Here is a 17786-nt window from a genome sequence, read left to right on the forward strand (position 1 = left end):
TTACCCTTATTAAATTTATTAATTTTCATTTTACAAGCTAGTTTTTGAACAAATTTTCTTACCACCTTGTTAAAAAATAAATAAATAAGAAAAAACTTGAGTTTTTTTTTCAGCGAGAACATATGTTTTTTTAAATACAAAAGAAAGATGATATCGCTTTCACGATAACAATATCATGAAACATACTTTTTTTAATAAAACAAAATTACGCTTTTTCGTATTTAATCTTTTACAAGGTAGTAAGAAAGTTTCAAAGATATTTAGAGCAATTGAAAAAAAAAAACATTAAAGCTAATACATTTAATAAGGGTAAATTTGGAAAACAAAAATTAGCTTGTGTGATGCATTAATAACATTATTTTAAGTGTAAGAAAAGTGACACTTGTCATGAGGAGAAAAGAGAAAGTCCAAAAGAGAAGGTCGTTAGCATTCCTCTTACTGAGAAATCTCATTGATCTCTTGTTCTTAGTTTTGCCGCTTTATTTGAGTTATGTTTAGAAAATGATGTGTGTTTGTATTTGTTTACTTATTTCATTTGATTACCGAGTGTTTTTTGACCTTTCTGCGGTGGTGTTATCATTGGAATATTTGTCAAAATCAACGAAAACGACGCTACCCACTGATTGGGGGGTTTACTGTACTTGATCCTTTTTTAAATTATGGCTTTCAAGAATTGGTGAGATATATCTACTAGAAAATCAGCCACTACCCACTGATTACCTATATAGGCAGAATTCGTTTTAAACCTGACGGTTGATACTTGAGTGTCGTTTCCTCCTTCTTACAACTAGGACCCATGAGTCAAGAACAAGATTTCTTTTGCAGTTCTAACATAGATTATAGACATATCATATATTTAGAGAATTTTTTATTTATTTAAACCCTGTAAATATTCAAGTCACCCACAAATATAACCCTAGTAGTAAATTTAGTAGAGGCTACCCATGACATAATTTAGGTTGAATGTGTTTCCAACAATTTTGGTTCCCATAATTAAGGCTTTAATGGGCAAAAACAATTTTGTGGTGTGAAGTTAGATATTTGCAGAGTTCACCAAATAGAAAATGTCTTGTTTTTGTGTCTTTAGCTATTGCGTAATGAATGGATGAAGGAGACTAGAGTGGTTGTCAGTTGGTTGCTAATTGAGTTTGAGAGGCCTTGAAGCGAGCGTGTGAATTTGGTTAACTAATTAAGAATTGACATCTACAATCATTCAATTCATCATCACTCACATGACTGAAAAACTAATCCAATTCTGTTTTTTTTTTAAGAAATTAGATTGATTAGGAAGGACTAGTTGATCTTATATCCATTCATTTTATCATATAACTTTCTAATTCATGATTTAAAATACACATGCCATAAAGTATATTCACTAAATACGATACAAGACAATTAATACGTATTTCCAGACAAATTTATTCATTGAGTAATTATATTTATATCATCTCAACGAGATATTATCACATGCATATATTGACCTTGTTTGAAGCATTGGGTAGTCTAGTGATGCAGCACGGATTTATGGATCGACAAACGTCTAAACCCGAAAAGATAAACTGAAATCCATCAGTGACTTGAATCCACCAGAAAATATAGAAAATCTCTAAATTTGATTAATAATATAAATAAACTAATTAATACAATGTCATGAGTTGGCTTAAATAGAAAACTAAGAAATCCTAAAACCGTAGGAAACCTTAGGTTCCAGAATATTCCTAAAACTTAACTAATAAGAAAATTAATTAAAATCATATCAAGAAAATAATATCCTAATTAATATCCTAAAACTTAACTAATAAGAAAACTAATTAAAATCATGAGTTGTCTTTAGCTATTGCGTAATGAATGGATGAAAAAGACTAGGGCGGTTGTCAGTTGGTTAGCTAAGAATTGACAACTACAATCATTCAATTCATCATCACTCACATGACTGAAAAACTAATCCAATTCTGTTTTTTTTTTAGAAATTAGATTGATTAGGAAGGACTAGTTGATTTTATATCCATTCATTTTATCATATAACTTTCTCAATTCATGATTTTTTTTTTTTTTTTTATACACCTTCGTTGCAATAATCTGTTTGCATTTCTCGAGTGTAAGGTGTGGTGCATGGTAGGCTAGGATGAGATGGGCGTAGATGCAGAGCCAGGGTACCACTCTGATACCATGTAAAATTGGTATTTGATATATTTTCTGTATGTTTACAACTTCTATTAGTCCTAAATTAAAGCAGTTGACTATCTAGACAAGGAAACAAATATTTACAGTTATTTCATATCTTAACATAGTGCGCATATAATTGATAAGACAACATATATATATATATATATCTTATAACATCGTGCGGCATATAATATGTATATCGTTTAATATAACATAAATTGCATGTCGTTGAAAGTCTTCTTCATTGTCGTATTACACCATATAAAGGAAAAATCAGAGACATACAATGTTCATGGCATGTGCTTGACTCATCGATGTGACAGTAATTATATATTTTATTGGTAGAGTTTTGTCAGGCCTACAAATTGTATTGAATGGAAGGTAAAAGTTAGGTAACGAAAGACAACACGATTCTCATCTCAGGCCTACAAATTCATCAATGCATGATCATGTCCTGCAAGTTGCGCTCATAATATGAGCACCTCAACCACCATGAGCTCCACAACTGAGCCTAAGAAGCTTCACATAGCCTTGTTTCCATGGCTAGCCTTTGGTCACATAATTCCATTTTTTGAGGTTGCCAAGCACGTAGCTCGTAGAGGTCACAAAGTTTCCTTCATATCCACCCCACGAAACATCCAACGCCTCCCCAAAATTCCTCAACACTTAACCCCTTTGATCAATTTAGTGCAGATCCCGCTGCCACATGTCGAAAATCTGCCGGAGAATGCAGAGGCCACTATGGACGTGCCATACCACATAATCCCATACCTCAAAATAGCTCATGATGGACTCGAACAAGGTATTTCCAATTTCCTACAAACTCACAAGCTGGATTGGATTATTCACGACTTTGCCCCTCACTGGCTACCACCTATAGCTTCTAGCCTAGGCATTTCACTAGCACATTTCAGTATTTTCAACGCATCCACTCTATGTTTCATTGGACCAACATCACCGGAGGGTCAAGATCGCTATGGTGTTAGAACACTACCAGAGCACTTCACTGTCCCTCCCGAATGGATCCCTTTCCTTTCAAATTTGGTTTTTAGGTCTTTTGAGGCCAAGAAACTGTTTGACGCTATGAAACAAAACGCTTCCGGTGTTTCAGATTGGTTTCGTGTGAAGTCGACGGTCCAAGGTTGTCAAGTCTATTTGATTCGAAGTTGTAGAGAGATTGAGGGGGAGTGGCTCGAATTGCTACAAGAGCTTCAACAATTTCCTGTGGTTCCAGTAGGCTTATTGCCACCTTTGGTTCAAACTAGAGAAGACAAAGAAGACTGGTCTAGAATTTATCAGTGGTTGGACAAACAAGAGAATGGAACTGTAGTTTACATTGCCCTTGGAAGTGAGCTTAACTTAAGCCAAGAAGACTTCACCGAGTTGGCTCTTGGATTGGAGCTATCTGGGTTGCCCTTCTTTTGGGTCCTAAGGACACCTAGTTGGTCAGGAGACAGTGACTCGGTGAAGCTACCAGATGGGTTCGAGGAGCGAACCAAGGGTCGTGGACTGGTTTGGACAACTTGGGCACCTCAAACCAAGCTATTGGCTCACGACTCAATTGGGGGTTTTTTGACTCATTGTGGTTGGAGTTCACTCATAGAGGCACTCCAATATGGACGTCCTCTTATCATGTTGCCCTTCTTGTATGACCAAGGGCTAATTGCTAGGTTTTGGGACAAGAAGATTGGAATTGAAGTTCCAAGAAATGAAGAAGATGGATCGTTTACCAGGAAATCGTTGGCCGAGTCTCTGAATTTGGTTGTGGTGGATGAGGAAGGGAAGGCTTACAGAGATGGAGCCAAAGAACATGGTGAGGTATTCAAAGATAAGGAACTCCATGATAGATACATGGACAAATGTGTGGAGTATTTGGAAAATCATGTGCACACGCATGAGGTTTGAATACTAGTTTAGAAGCTTTTTCCCAATTCAGAAAGTTATTATAAAGATGTTGTCGATCGTTGACCTACTGGAAGTGCATTCATGAATCGCAGTATCAATATTTGTATAAAGAGAATTTTCTTTATATCTATTAGTATGTATGCTATTACTTAAGAAAAGTTTCCCCTCCATTCAAAAACTATACGTGTCCCATATATCAGCCCACGATCATGCTTTGGGTCCATTATCATCGGGGAATTTTTAACTCTACATTTTGCTAACAACTAGTCAGAAGAAGAATAGTCCCACCAACTCTTCGTAATGTTCTAACATCTTTTTCCATTGGACCTAATAGCACAAGGTGACAGTGATACAATGACAATAATACCTGTCTTTTCTTTTTCTTTTTGTTTTTTTTCTACAAGGACTAATATATTTGTGCCTTTAAGTCTTTGTCTCTTTATCTTTAAAGTTCAAATTGGAAATTTTGCATTCTGTCGCTGAACTTTAATGAAATGAAATGAGGTTGATATATTTTGTACTTCTAACATAGATTATGGACATATCATATATTTAGAGAATTATTTTATATTTAAACCCTGTAAATATTCAAGTCATCCACCAATATTTGTTAACACATTTAAATTCAAGTTTAAACCTACACAGCTTTACACTCCACCCAATATGTCAAATTAAATTATTATTTTATTACATTTTAGTGTTGATTTATTTTTAATTAAAAAGAATAGAAAAGAAAAAATATTAAAATATTCATTTGACATCTTGCTTTTGGGATGTCAAAAATAACATCTCAATCTTCAGCCTTCATTCCACATCAGCTTTGACACATCGGTTGGAGTGTGTGAGATGTTATTTCTAGCTGTTAAATGTCTATGTGGCACTTTTGACATATCGGTTGGAGATGCTCTTAGTAAAATTAGTAGAGGCTAAACATAATTGAGGTTGAATATGTCCCACAATTTTGGTTCCCATAATTAAGGCTTTAATGGGCAAAAACATTTTTGTGGTGTGAAGTTATTTGCAGAGTTCAAAATAGAAAACGTCTTATTTTTTTGTCCTTCTAATGCAGGCATTATTTTTTTTCTTCAAAAAAAAATTATAAAGAAAAGAAAAAAGAAATACTATTGCATAATGAATGGATCAAAAATTAGATTGATTAGGAAGGACTAGTTGATCTTATATTCATTCATTCTATCATATTTCTGACTTTCTCAATTCATTATTTAAAATGCACATGCCAAAAAGTATATCCACTAAATACGATAAGAAATACATATTTTCATACAAATTTATTCATCGAGTAATTATATTTGTATCATCTCAACGAGATATTATCACATGCATATAATGTACCTTGTTGGAAGCATTGGGTAGTCTAGAGTCTAGACCTTCTAGGAAGCATTTCGTGCATGAGCTTTAAGATATTCTAGAAAATTATGCACGTACGTGTCTTGCTTCTTTCTATCTCCAAACAACGGCTTCAACTCCTTAGCCTTGTCTCTGTAAATCTTCCCCTCCTCCATCTTTATCACCAACTTGAGCGACTCAGCCACTGAGTCGCTGGTAAACGACCCGTCTTCCTCGTCCCTCGGAATGCAATACCCAATCTTCCTCTCCTCCAAAAGCCTTGCATTCAACCCTTGGTCATTGGACATGGTCAACAACACAAGAGCTCTACCAAAAGTCAACGCCTCCACCACCGAGCTCCAACCGGAGTGACTCAGGAACACCCCAACCGAGTCATGACCCAAAATCTTCAACTGCGGAGCCCAGCTCCTGCAAACCAATCCACGCCCTCCTATCCTTTCCTCAAAACCCTCAGGCAACTTAACCAGATTGGTTCTCAACACCCAAATAAACGGCAGCTCAGACTGCTCTAACCCTAAGGCTATTGTAGTAATTTCCTCTTGGCTCGGCATGGCCTCACTTCCGAAAGCCACGTACACAACCAATGCTTTCGGTTGCCTGTCCAACCACTTGCTCATTGACCCCAGCTACCATTCTCTTCATAATTTTTAGTGGGGAGTTGACCAACCGGTAAAACCGGTTTCCGGTGAATATCTTGTAATAAATGCAGCCATTCAGGGTCAAATTCCATGCAACCTCTTATTGCAATTACATCACAGCCCCTCACCCCCTCCAGGTATCGATAAACATATGGAACATTGCTTTCGTCGCCGGTAATGCTGTCGAGGTAAATTCGGTGAACTTCGAACAAATGAAACGCTACGTTGGACGAGAAGGGGATCCACTTGGGCGGGACGGTGTAATCCTCCGGGTTCTTACGATCATCCGGAGATATTTCTGGGGAAGTGGGCCCGAAGAAAACTAAGCATGCTCCGATGAATATGCTAAAGAAGGCACATGGTATGCCAAGGTTACGGGCAGTAGTTGGGGCCCAATAAGGTACAAAATCGAAGAGTAGCCAATCTGGGTTGGAAGATTGTAGGAAATGAGTAAGGGGTTGTTGGAGAGCATCGTATGCCTTCTTAAGCTTCATAACTTTGTTCTGCGGTAGGTCTGTGGTGGACTCCGCGGCTTCTGGAAAGTCGTCGTCTACGCGGGGCAACGGGAGCTTGACAAAGGTGATTAACGATGACGAGAGATTCAGAGGGAGCTGTGGGAGACGTTCGATGTTTCTTGGAGTTGAGATGAAGGAGATTTGGTGGCCTTTTTGGGCAATTAGCTTGGCGAGCTCTAGGTATGGGACCATATGGCCAAAGGCTAGCCATGGAAACATTGCTATGTGAAGCTTTTGATCATTGGAATCCATGGCGATCAATAATGTTATCTAGGGCTTTTGTTCTTGTTGTGAGTAGAGTCAGATCCCTAGCCCTCTTGTATATATACATCTAGCAAGGTACAATTATTAGGGCTCAAATAATTGCTCCTCTAAAGCTAATAAGATTTTTATTTAATTTTATTTAATTTTTTGCTGTGTAAACATATTTTTAGCAAGCTTTTTTCTTGAAAATTAAATTTTCACCTCTGAATAGTGTGGAGAAATACAATTCGTGGGCCAAAAAGGACCACCCTCCAGCTAATAAATAAATACCACTCATGCAATGCAAAGACAAATGAGTTAAATTATGATCCATGCAGTTAGGTTTATTGGGACCAAAAAATTGATAGCTATGGTCCCATAGAAAAATTTGCATGGCTCTGGTTCACTTCACCATCAATGAATCTCATGGCATAGAGGGGGTTAACCCGGACATTGAAAGTTGTGGGATTTTACTTTTGACAACAGGAGGGGGTTCACTTCACCATCAATTCCAAATGCATTCATTGCATATAGAATTCTATTGATTATTCATGTTACTTGCATCTGCAGAAAGAAGTTTTTTAAAATTAAAATTGTTAAAATCATACTTGCAATCAACTATGTCGCAAGAAAGATTAAATGGACTAGCTTTGATTTCAATTGAAAGTGAACTTCTAGAAAAACTTGATTATGAACATTTCATTGATGATTTCTCTTCTAAAAATTCAAGAAGATCAATTTTCATTGATGATTTCTCTAAATTAACGACTGCAGAATTTTCATTCCGAATCAGAATTAATGGATGCTGAAATTTTTTTCAAACGAAATTGGATGCACTAGTAAAAAACTAATCAATTGACACCATTTTTAATCGTGTGCTTTGCCAACAAAGCATGGTGGCTTTTCCTAAAGGGCACTATGCAGCCACTATTCTGATCTTGAAAAGGAAAAGGGACGGGAAGAAGGAGTTTTATTATATAAGACTTTTCTCTTATCTTGAAAGGGATCCAAACTTGACCTACTCTGATTCTAACCAAACTTGTGGACTCCTTTGGTGCTTAGTATTGGATTGAATTGGATAACTCCCTATATTTAAAGTATGTTAAAGAAAGAAATGAAATTTTTTTTACCAAGTTGAAGGTATAAGAGGGATCACTCATGAAGAAAACTTATTCCATTTAATTCCCGCAAAATGGTAAGATAACAACACCTTATAACTAACTTATCCCTCATAATTTCCCCAAGTTGGAAAATCATTCACCTCTAATTTCATTTCCTCCTTCAATATACCTTAGATTTAGTGACTCATCCAATCCTAGACTGAAATTGGCACTTAGATGACGAGGGGTAAATTAAATGACACTCAAACAAAAAACACAACAAACTTCACACTTTAGACCTTGACCAATACTCTTATGACTAGTCAACTGTCAGACATGAATAATCACAACTAAGAACATACACAGAGCATATCAATATGTACCTGCAAGCCTAGAGAATTACTAGTGACAACCTAGGCACTCAGAAGGACCCGTCAATCTAGGCATCCCCTGTGCTAGCAACAACTATGGTGAAAGTGTGTGAAAGCATTATAATCAAGTAAGCATCAGACATCAGAAAAAGATGACTAGTCAATTGCAAGAACACGAACCCAGAAATACAGATTTGCAAACCAGAAATTTGTTCACCCAGAAACCCACCATTGGGAAAAACTGGGGGTCATCAACCGACCAGGCAATCCACTAAGTAGAAAAGGATTCTTACAAAGGAACACAAGCAAGCTCAAGAAAAACCTAGATCTATTTAGGAAGATGAGCTATACCTCCTTTGTGCAATCTTCTTCTCCAACTTAGCAAAGCTTCAAGCTCAGTTCTTCATGGCAATGGCAGCTCCTTCTCCAGCTCTTTCATCCCATGGCACTAGCTTGCAAGCTCTAACTCAAATTGAAACCAAAATTTGGATTCAAAGGAGAATGACCAATTTCTTCAAGAAACCATACTCTTGAAGAAATTAGTCTTGAATCTGACCTATATATAAATGAGAGAGTGTTTTAATTAGCTAGATGCAGATTTTCATTTTTCAAATGCAGTTTTCAAAAAGAAACGATTTGGAAAACTCAAAGATGAAAAATATGAAGGTGGCTCTTGAGGAAGAAGCGATAGTTTCCAAGGAAACTTTCCAAAACTTGCCTACAAAAGTGACGGCTCCAAATGAGGAATTGGTTTGCCTTTTCACCAAAATTCCTAGGTTAGAATCGTACAATGGCAGCTTAGAATTTTGTAGAATAAGACAAAAACATATGGGTAGGATCCAGCTGGAACAGTGAGCTGGAATTCCTACTAAGGCAGAGGTTGACTAGTCATACGAAGGAAGGATGGCTAGTCATAATCTTCAGAAGTTAGAAAATGCAATGTAATGCAATGCAAAATTTACCTTTGTCAATTTGCTTGAACCTCCATAGGATAGTTGATAGTTAAGAACACCTAGAGAAACTATTCTTAATCTAAACTTGAGCTTGATAAAAACAATAAAAATCCTATTACAAAATTGTCAAGGGAAGCCAAAAGAAATACTCAAAATGCATACATTAACATATACACCAAACGAAATGGAAGTATATGCGCATTCTTTTCTCTTTACTTAAGAGAACATTGTACATTCGAGTTAATGAGCCTCCAAAACAACAACCCAATCAAATGGGAGAGAAAGGTCAACAAATTAGATACGAGTATGGTGTTCTTCAAGAAGGGTAATTCGTGGAGATGGTCAAGTTAGTGGGACTATTTGGGTGGGAACTCTAGGGCTGAGAATCCACAAGTGAAAAGAGGCCTAAAAGGGCTTGATATTAACATGCCAGATGCTACTCAACACTAACTCGACCTGTTTAGTTAATCATTTCCTCAGAGCCATAAGAAAATATTTCTAGGATTATACAATGATCCACAGAATATATAGTAAGATAAGAATTATTCATTTTCAACAAATGAAAAATAAAAATAAAAATAGTTAAACATATTTATTGTGTAAAAAATAAAAGAAGATTTACAAACTATTGAAGACCATGATAAAATTGTTAAAGCTAAAAAAACTATTTAGTATCAACAAACTATATATGCATCAAGCATGGGTTAGCATACAAAATTAGCAAATTTTTACATCAAATGTAAGACAGTGCGAGGGTCAGAACAGATGGGGAGGTCAGCCTATTTTCGTCTGAATATGTTTTGATGAAGCATCTCCACCCATCAATTCCTGGAATCCTTCGACCTTCGCGGGTGGAGCCCTAAGAACACCCAATAGTGTGAAGTTATATATTTGCAGTGTGAAGTTATATATTTGCAGAGTTCAAATAGAAAACGTCTTATTTTTTGTCTTTAGCTCTTGCATAATGAATGGATGAAGAAGACTAAAGCGAGCAAATTTTTATTTTATTTTTAGAAAAGATGGTATTTCATTCAACCGAAAGGAACATTACATGGTAAGAACTAGCACGTTAACGGTGGCCTCGTTAAAACCTTTCCAAAGAAACAAAATCCCGGGGTAGGAAAAAGTACCACCCATGCAATTGACTAAATAGAAGAGTCAAACAACTTATACGAAACAAACCAACCTAAACCCCAATCACAAAACCCTTAAAACAACATCACATCACTACGTAGGTACTGTCAAAGAAGTCCTCCTATGATCTAGAAAAAGCATCATAGTTCTTCGTACATAGTCAAAAACGTACTATGGGTATCAGAATAGATTTAGCCAATCACCCAACCACAAAACCATTGAAACGCATCCCATCACTATGCAGATAGTATCAAAGAAAGTCTCCTATGATCTAAAGAAAGTGTGAAGACCCGTATTTTTTAAAAAGTATATATATTAATAATTTGAAGAAATAAATATTTTGTTGCATATTTAGTTATATATTTAAATTAATTATATATATATATATATGTATTTATATAGTTGTCTTACCATTTTAATAATCTAAGTTGGAGGTGGATAACTTAAGCAAGAGGTGGCATTGCTCAAGGAACGTGTAAACACACAAGGGATAGCCTTGTTATCCAAGTAGCTTCATTAAAATATTATATCAATACCAAAGTTCTTATCCTCAACCGCCAAAACCAAGGATAGAAGGATATTTGCCGACTTATGCTAGTATAAATAGGACCTTTCATATTTGAAACAAGAGTAAGAAACAGGGAAGAAATGAGAATGAGAGAGAGAGAGAGAGAGAGAGAGAGAGAGAGAGAGAGAGAGAGAGTTAAGTGATGAAATTCTTGGAAGAGATATAGGGCTTAGCTTGTATTTTCTTGGAGCATTGCTTTGGAATCAAGGTAGGGATTTCTTGGGAGGCCTTTATGGGGATTGATTTAATTAAATTTCGTGAGCACTATATTATGCATGCTATTATTATTTGAAATGCATAATTATATCTTGTTATCGGTGATGGCTGGAATTCTTGGGTTGATGGAAAAGAGGGTAATGGAAATAGTCTTTTGTGTAGTTGAGTCTAACTCTTGGCAGGTACCAGGTCTCAGGGATCCCACAGTGCACATGGTTTTTATTGGGTGATTCGGGACTGGCGAAAGGGAGTTAGACAAGATGACTAACAAAAGGGGAATTATGGGATGGTTGAAATGGGTGTTAGTTCATATAAATGGGCATTCAGGACCAAGTGGTATAAGCATGGTATGGGACGTGCAGGTCTGCTTGTCCAGTTATATGAATTAACGGGATTAGATGAAGAGCATTCATTCTTGCATTATTCTTAATTATATGATATTTGGCTGTGTGATTGCATGTCGCTTAATTTAGTTATATCAATCTACTGTGGTAAGGTCTCATGTCCCTACTGAGCGGTGGTTGCTCATCCCTCACTCTGTTTAATTTTTCAGATGAGTTAGTGGGCAAGACAAGGACTAAACTAGTTGAGGATGATTAGATGAGAGTGATAGAGTTTTATTTATTAATTGTAAAGTTGTAAGATTTTGAAACTATTTTTATAAGAGAAGTTTATTTTAAACCCATGTTTCGACTTCTTTTTATTTCTTTTTATTTTATTTTACTTTTTATTTTCTCACGCACCGGGCGCGGGATTTCCACCTACCCCCGGGTCCGGGGCGTGACAGAAAGCATCATAGTTCTTCATATAGAGTCAAAAACGTATTGTGAGCGTCATAACAGATCCAGCCAAACACCAACCGCCACCTCCAATTTTCTTAATCTAGAACCCCAGCTGACAAGCAAGGGAGACCAAGATTGGCCTCTTAGCCTGAAGAAAATTCCGAAGAAAGATCTTCATAGTAGGAACGTTCAACGGTTTCCAAGCCCACGAACGTTCTATAGGAGAATTATTAGGGAGATCTTGGAGACCCCTTGAGGCTGGTCTCCTCCGTCTTGTCAACAAAATCCTCGATACAAAAACTATGCTTATCAGAAAAATCCATGCCACTAACAATCAGATGCCCAACACCAGTTTTCGCACACTTCTGATTCCCGCTTGGTGCCGCGTACTTGTCATCCCCTTGAGTAGAAGAGGCGGTGGCCATCTGCATAGTGTTAAGATGGAGACCCCTCACCAGCGACTGGCTCCTTGGGAACCCAGAAAGGAAGCCAACGCAACCACGCCACGAAGAACAAAGAGCAAAAAACCATCATACCCAATTGACCAAGAAGAACCCAAAGAGACAATCAAAGAAGACTAAGAGAGACGGTGCAGAGAATGAGTAAAGAAAACTTGAGAAACCCTAACCCTAGCCGTCAAGGCTCTTCTCGCATGAACAAGAAAGCGACCAACTAAAGCTAGCAGTTGTCTGTTCACTTGGTTGCTAGTTGAGTTTGAGAGGCCTTGAAGTGAGCGTGTGAATTTGGTTAACTAAGAATTGACAACTACGTAAGGAAACATTCAGCTCATAATGCACATGACTGAAAAACTAATCCAATTTTGTTTGTTCTTTAAGAAATTAGATTGATAGGAGGGGCTATTTTATATCCATTCACTCTCTCATATTTCTAAATTTCTCGATTTCTGATTTAAAATAAACATGCCATAAAGTATATCTACTAAATACTAGATAGACAATTAGTACAAATTTATCCATTGAGTAATGCTATTTGTATCATCTCAACAAAAAATTATCGTGTGCATTTAATGTGCCTTGTGGCAAGCCGATATAGGCACATAGCATTTGGTAGTCTAGACCTTCTTGGAAGCACTTCATGAATGAGCTTTAAGATACTTTAGAAAATTATGCACGTATGCGTCTTCCCTCTTTCTACCTCCAAACAACGTATGGTTTCAACTCCTGAGCCCTATCTCTGTACAACACAAGAGCTCTCCCACCAAATCTCCTTCATCCTTTATTGGAGTGGAGATGAAAGAGATTTGGTGGCCTTTTTGGGCAATGAGCTTGGCGAGCTCTAGGTATGGGATCATGTGGCCAAAGACTAGCCATGGAAACATTGCTATGTGAAGCTTTTGATCATTGGAATCCATGGTGATCAATAATGTTACCTAGGGCTTTTGTTCTTGTTGTGAGTAGAGTCAGATCCCTAGCCCGACTTATATATTTTTGCAGTGTAAACAAATTTTTTGCTCAATATGATCATCTCCATGAAGACCAGAAAAGGATAATATTATCCATAATAATTTTTTTGGACAATCTATGAATAATAATTTGAATAATTTAGCAAGCTTTTTTCTTTAAAAGAAAATCATTGAAGGTGTGAACTTTATTCAAAATTAAATCACCTCAGAATAGTGTGGAGAATTAATATTTGTCAGCCAAAAAGGACCATCCTCCAGCTAATAAATAAATAACACTCGCGCAAAGAAAAACGAGTTAAATTATGAGCCACACAGTTATGTTTCATGGCGGACAAAATTGATAGCTATGGTCCATGTAAGATTTTAATATTAATTCGTTTTTAGCTTTCCTTGACACCATTAACATCTTGTAATAAGTTGCTCAAAGAGGATTAGGATTAGTCTTAAGTTGTTGGTTTAAAGTGGTTCGCACATAAAAAGATTGTCTGCTCCTCAACAAAACGATTTGGCATTACTCAATAAAGGTGAAATCATGCATTGCATTTCATTCTGTGCTGCTAGTCCACTTAAATGACCTGTCATAAGGATGGTACAATTTTACCGTTTTCTGCCAGCCTTTACAACTTTGTCCAGAAAATTTGCTTTGTCTTATTTGATAGCCAATACACTGTTGACATATGTAGCTCTTGTCCTAGGGCAGCCGTTCTTTCTCCTTACTATAAAGGAGGCATTTATGTCAAGGAGCCGTCACCTCTTAGAGAATATAGACTGGCATTTTTTGGAAAGTTTGCGGGCATAATCTTTTTCATTATGAGGGCTATGAGGTTGCATTTATGAGATTTTAGGAAAAACCAATTTTTCATAAAATCTGCTCTTGCTCAATAAATTTGCATCTAGAAGTTCTAAATCGTACATATCATGTAGATCTAGAGTTCAAATTTTAAGATTGATTTTCTCCAAGAATGATTTCTTGAGAAAATTGATCATTTCTTAAATCTATATTATCATCACTGCATTCGATTGAGTAGTGCTGTGTTGCTGGTGCCATGAGATGATTGAGCTAAAGGATGAAGCTGCCATTGTCATGATAGACTAGCTGCAAGCAACGTTGCTGAGAAGAAGAAGATAGCTTGGAAAGATATAGCTACTCCTTTATAGATCTAGGAATCTTGAGCTGTATCTGTTGATATCTGTAACTATTTCTTCATGTTGGTGGATTGCTTGGTAGGATCGATGACCCCCAATTTTTCCCAGTGGTGGGTTTCTGGGTAAACATTTCTGGACTCTCTGGTTTATATGTCTAGTCATACTGTATGCATTATATTTGAAATATTGATGAATGTCCACACACCTATCACTCTAGTTGTTGCTAACACAGGGGATGCCTAGATTGACGGTTCCTTCTAAGTGCATAGGTTGTCACATAGCTTTCTTCTAGATTTGCAGGGGTATGAGTATTGCGTTTGAATGTGCTTGGTTTGGTTAGTCTGCATTCATAGCTTTTTGACTAAGGATTATCTAAGTCTCATATTGGTTAGGAATCCTTCTTGTTTGTCTCCTGCGTGTCTGTTTCTATTCATTAGGGTTTTAGTTTACCCTGTTTACCTAAGTACCAATTACATCCCATAGCAAAATGGGGGATTTGTGTTGCAAATTCGCATGGCTCTGGTTTCATTTCACAATCAAATGATTCTCATGGCAACAGAAAACACTTTTAAAGATGTTTTAGAAAATAATGGTATTTGGACTAAATTTGTTTTCGTTGTGAAGAAAGCCAGTTTCTGTAAGCTTGCTCAAGATGCAGATCTTTGTGAAAACCCTCACCGGAAAGACCATCACCCTCGAGGTTGAAAGCTCTGACACGATCGACAATGTCAAAGCCAAGATTCAAGACAAGGAGGGTATTCCTCTAGACCAGCAGAGGCTGATCTTTGCTGGCAAGCAGCTTGAGGATGGCCCCACCCTCGCCGACTACAACATCCAGAAGGAGTCCACCCTCGATCTGGTGCTCCGACTCCGCGGTGGAATGCAAATCTTTGTCAAGACTCTCACCGGAAAGACCATCACTTTGGAGGTTGATAGCTCCTCCACGATTGATAATGTCAAGGCTAAGATCCAAGACAAAGAAGGCATCCCACCAGACCAGCAGAGGCTCATCCTCGCTGGGAAGCAGCTTTAGGATGGCCGCACCCTGGCTGATTACAATGTCCAAAAGGAATCAACCCTTCATTTAGTGCTTCGTCTTCGTGGGGGCATGCAAATCTTTGTCAAGACACTTACTAGGAAGACTATCACCTTGGAGGTTGAAAGCTCGGATACCATAGATAACGTCAAGGCAAAAATTCAGGATAAGGAAGGCATTCCCCCATACCAGCAGAGGCTAATCTTCGCTGGCAAGTAGCTTGAGGATGGCCGCACCCTTGCTGATTATAACATCCAAAAGGAATCAACTCTGCACCTGGTGCTCCGGTTGCGTGGTGGTATGCAAATCTTTGTGAAAACTTTGACTGGGAAGACAATTACTTTGGAAGTGGAAAGCTCAGATACTATTGACAATGTGAAGGCTAAAATACAGGACAAGGAGGGTATCCCTCCAGACCAGCAGAGGTTGATTTTTGCAGGCAAGCGGCTGGAGGATGGAAGGACCCTTGCTGACTACAACATTCTCACAGGGAAGTGTGTGCTTTAACATCTGTAGTAATTTGGCTAGGTTTTTTTGTAAAAAAAAAAAAACGGAACGACGGTATGAATATGTAGTTTCTAAAAATGGAAAGATTAAGGGACCGCTTGATTAAATGTTTTGCAATAAATCACTCAAATGGCATTGAATTCTTCCATATGTTTGAGTGATTTATAGCAAAACATTTAATCAAGCGGTAATCAAATAAGAGTATAAATCAACAAGTTATTTTCAATAAACAGTCAAAATAATCACTATATGGTAAGCAGATGACTAAGAGCATCAGCAATGGTTTTTATTTTATTTTATTTTATTTTTATTTTTTATCAAACGATAGGTATGTTGCATTTATCATAAGAGTGAGTTTACATCATTTGCTAATGTTGGATGAAGCCAAATTGGTGGCCACCCATTTCAAACATAAGTGCCATCAAGTTTTGCTGCAAACCCAGCAACTTGATGAGCGGCCATATTACAACAGCGCGGTGCATGGGAAAAAGAGACTGCAGAAGTCCTTCATAAGCCCAGCAATATCATGAAAGATACCCTCAAGCACCAAGTCTGGAATTGTTTGAGTGCAAAGAGCTTCAATCATGATTTTAGAATCCGACTCAACACAAAGAGCATCTGCAATATGGTTAGGATCAATGCAATTTTATTGCATGAAATTGAACTAAAACAATAAAATCTCACTTGCAATGGTGTGATCGATTTAGTTCATTGCAATAGAGGGTGCTAATCATGGGACCCACATGCCAATTAAAAAATGAAAAAAAAAACAGCAATTAATGCATTATGTTGTTAAGAGCATCCGCAATGGTTGTTCAATAGTTCAATGCAATATAAAAAATACATCAATTAAATTTTTTTTCAAATATATTAAAAATTGGTCCCTTTTTAAAGATCTCTTTGAGAATATTGCAATGTTACAATTTTTAGTGTTATTAAATTAATCCGTTTTATTTTATTTGAGTATGTAGAAAAACGTGTAAGTAGATATAACTATTGATCTAAAGCTATTGAACTATACCATTACAAGTAAAACTGCAGCTCAATTCAATGGATGCCAAAAAAGTTCAATTTATTGAACTACTGAATAACCATTGCGGATGCGTCAAATGATTTTTTTTCTTAAAAATCAATTGAGTTCAATTTTTAATAATATACTAATAAATAAAGGATGTTGTTAAACGAACCCTAAAATTAATTGAGTACACCCTATGATCTAAGTACACCCTAATATTTAAATCAAAATATAAAATTAACTAAATACACTCTATTTAACTACCAAATATACCATTGATACACCCTAATACACTCTAAAAAACACATCTCATAAACCCTAGTTTTTAAAAGATATACGCCAACCAGACAGTCTACACTTAAGCAAAAACCCAATATTAAAATGCAAAAGTAATGCTCATATTTAGCCCAAACTAGCTTCACCTAATGCCTTGGAACCGATTGTAAATACGTTGAATTTTATTGAAGGATAAACCCAATTCCCAATAGAAAATGCATTTCACAGGAGACAACCCAAACCCTAAATAAAGGTGAATATTCCATAGCAACAATAAAAGAAGATGTTCTTCTTCCTTCTCAAATTTGCAGAGGAGACAACCCAAACCCTAAATCAAAAGATTACTAAATAACCATCAATTATTACAAAAGATAACTCATTTTTCAAATAAAAAGTTCAAAACAAAAAGAATTGGTTCCCATAA

General features: G+C 36.7%; 1 protein-coding gene and 2 pseudogenes across 2 annotated transcripts; 2 read left to right on the forward strand and 1 right to left on the reverse strand.

Annotated features, from left to right (window-relative positions):
* Positions 1 to 2560: 2560 nt before the first annotated feature.
* LOC110760000 (putative UDP-rhamnose:rhamnosyltransferase 1) lies at positions 2561 to 4252 on the forward strand. Its single transcript, XM_021962153.2, has one exon. It carries the CDS (start codon positions 2641 to 2643, stop codon positions 4069 to 4071), a length of 1431 nt encoding a protein of 476 aa, XP_021817845.2. The 5' UTR covers positions 2561 to 2640; the 3' UTR covers positions 4072 to 4252.
* A 1201-nt stretch (positions 4253 to 5453) lies between these two features.
* On the reverse strand, positions 5454 to 6887 carry LOC110759997 (UDP-glycosyltransferase 91A1-like; annotated as a pseudogene).
* A 7443-nt stretch (positions 6888 to 14330) lies between these two features.
* LOC148293646 (polyubiquitin-like) lies at positions 14331 to 16150 on the forward strand (annotated as a pseudogene). Its single transcript, XR_015836690.1, has 2 exons — positions 14331 to 14650; positions 15153 to 16150. The product of XR_015836690.1 is annotated as a polyubiquitin-like (transcript).
* Positions 16151 to 17786: the final 1636 nt, after the last annotated feature.

The sequence above is a fragment of the Prunus avium genome, chromosome 6 (genome assembly GCF_965620075.1).
Source record: "Prunus avium chromosome 6, drPruAviu1.hap1.1, whole genome shotgun sequence".
Lineage (NCBI taxonomy): Eukaryota > Viridiplantae > Streptophyta > Magnoliopsida > Rosales > Rosaceae > Prunus > Prunus avium.

What these genes read in the sequence shown, in the direction of transcription:
- LOC110760000 (XM_021962153.2), top strand. Translation starts at nt 2,641, where the DNA reads ATGAGCACCTCAACCACCATGAGCTCCACAACTGAGCCTAAGAAGCTT.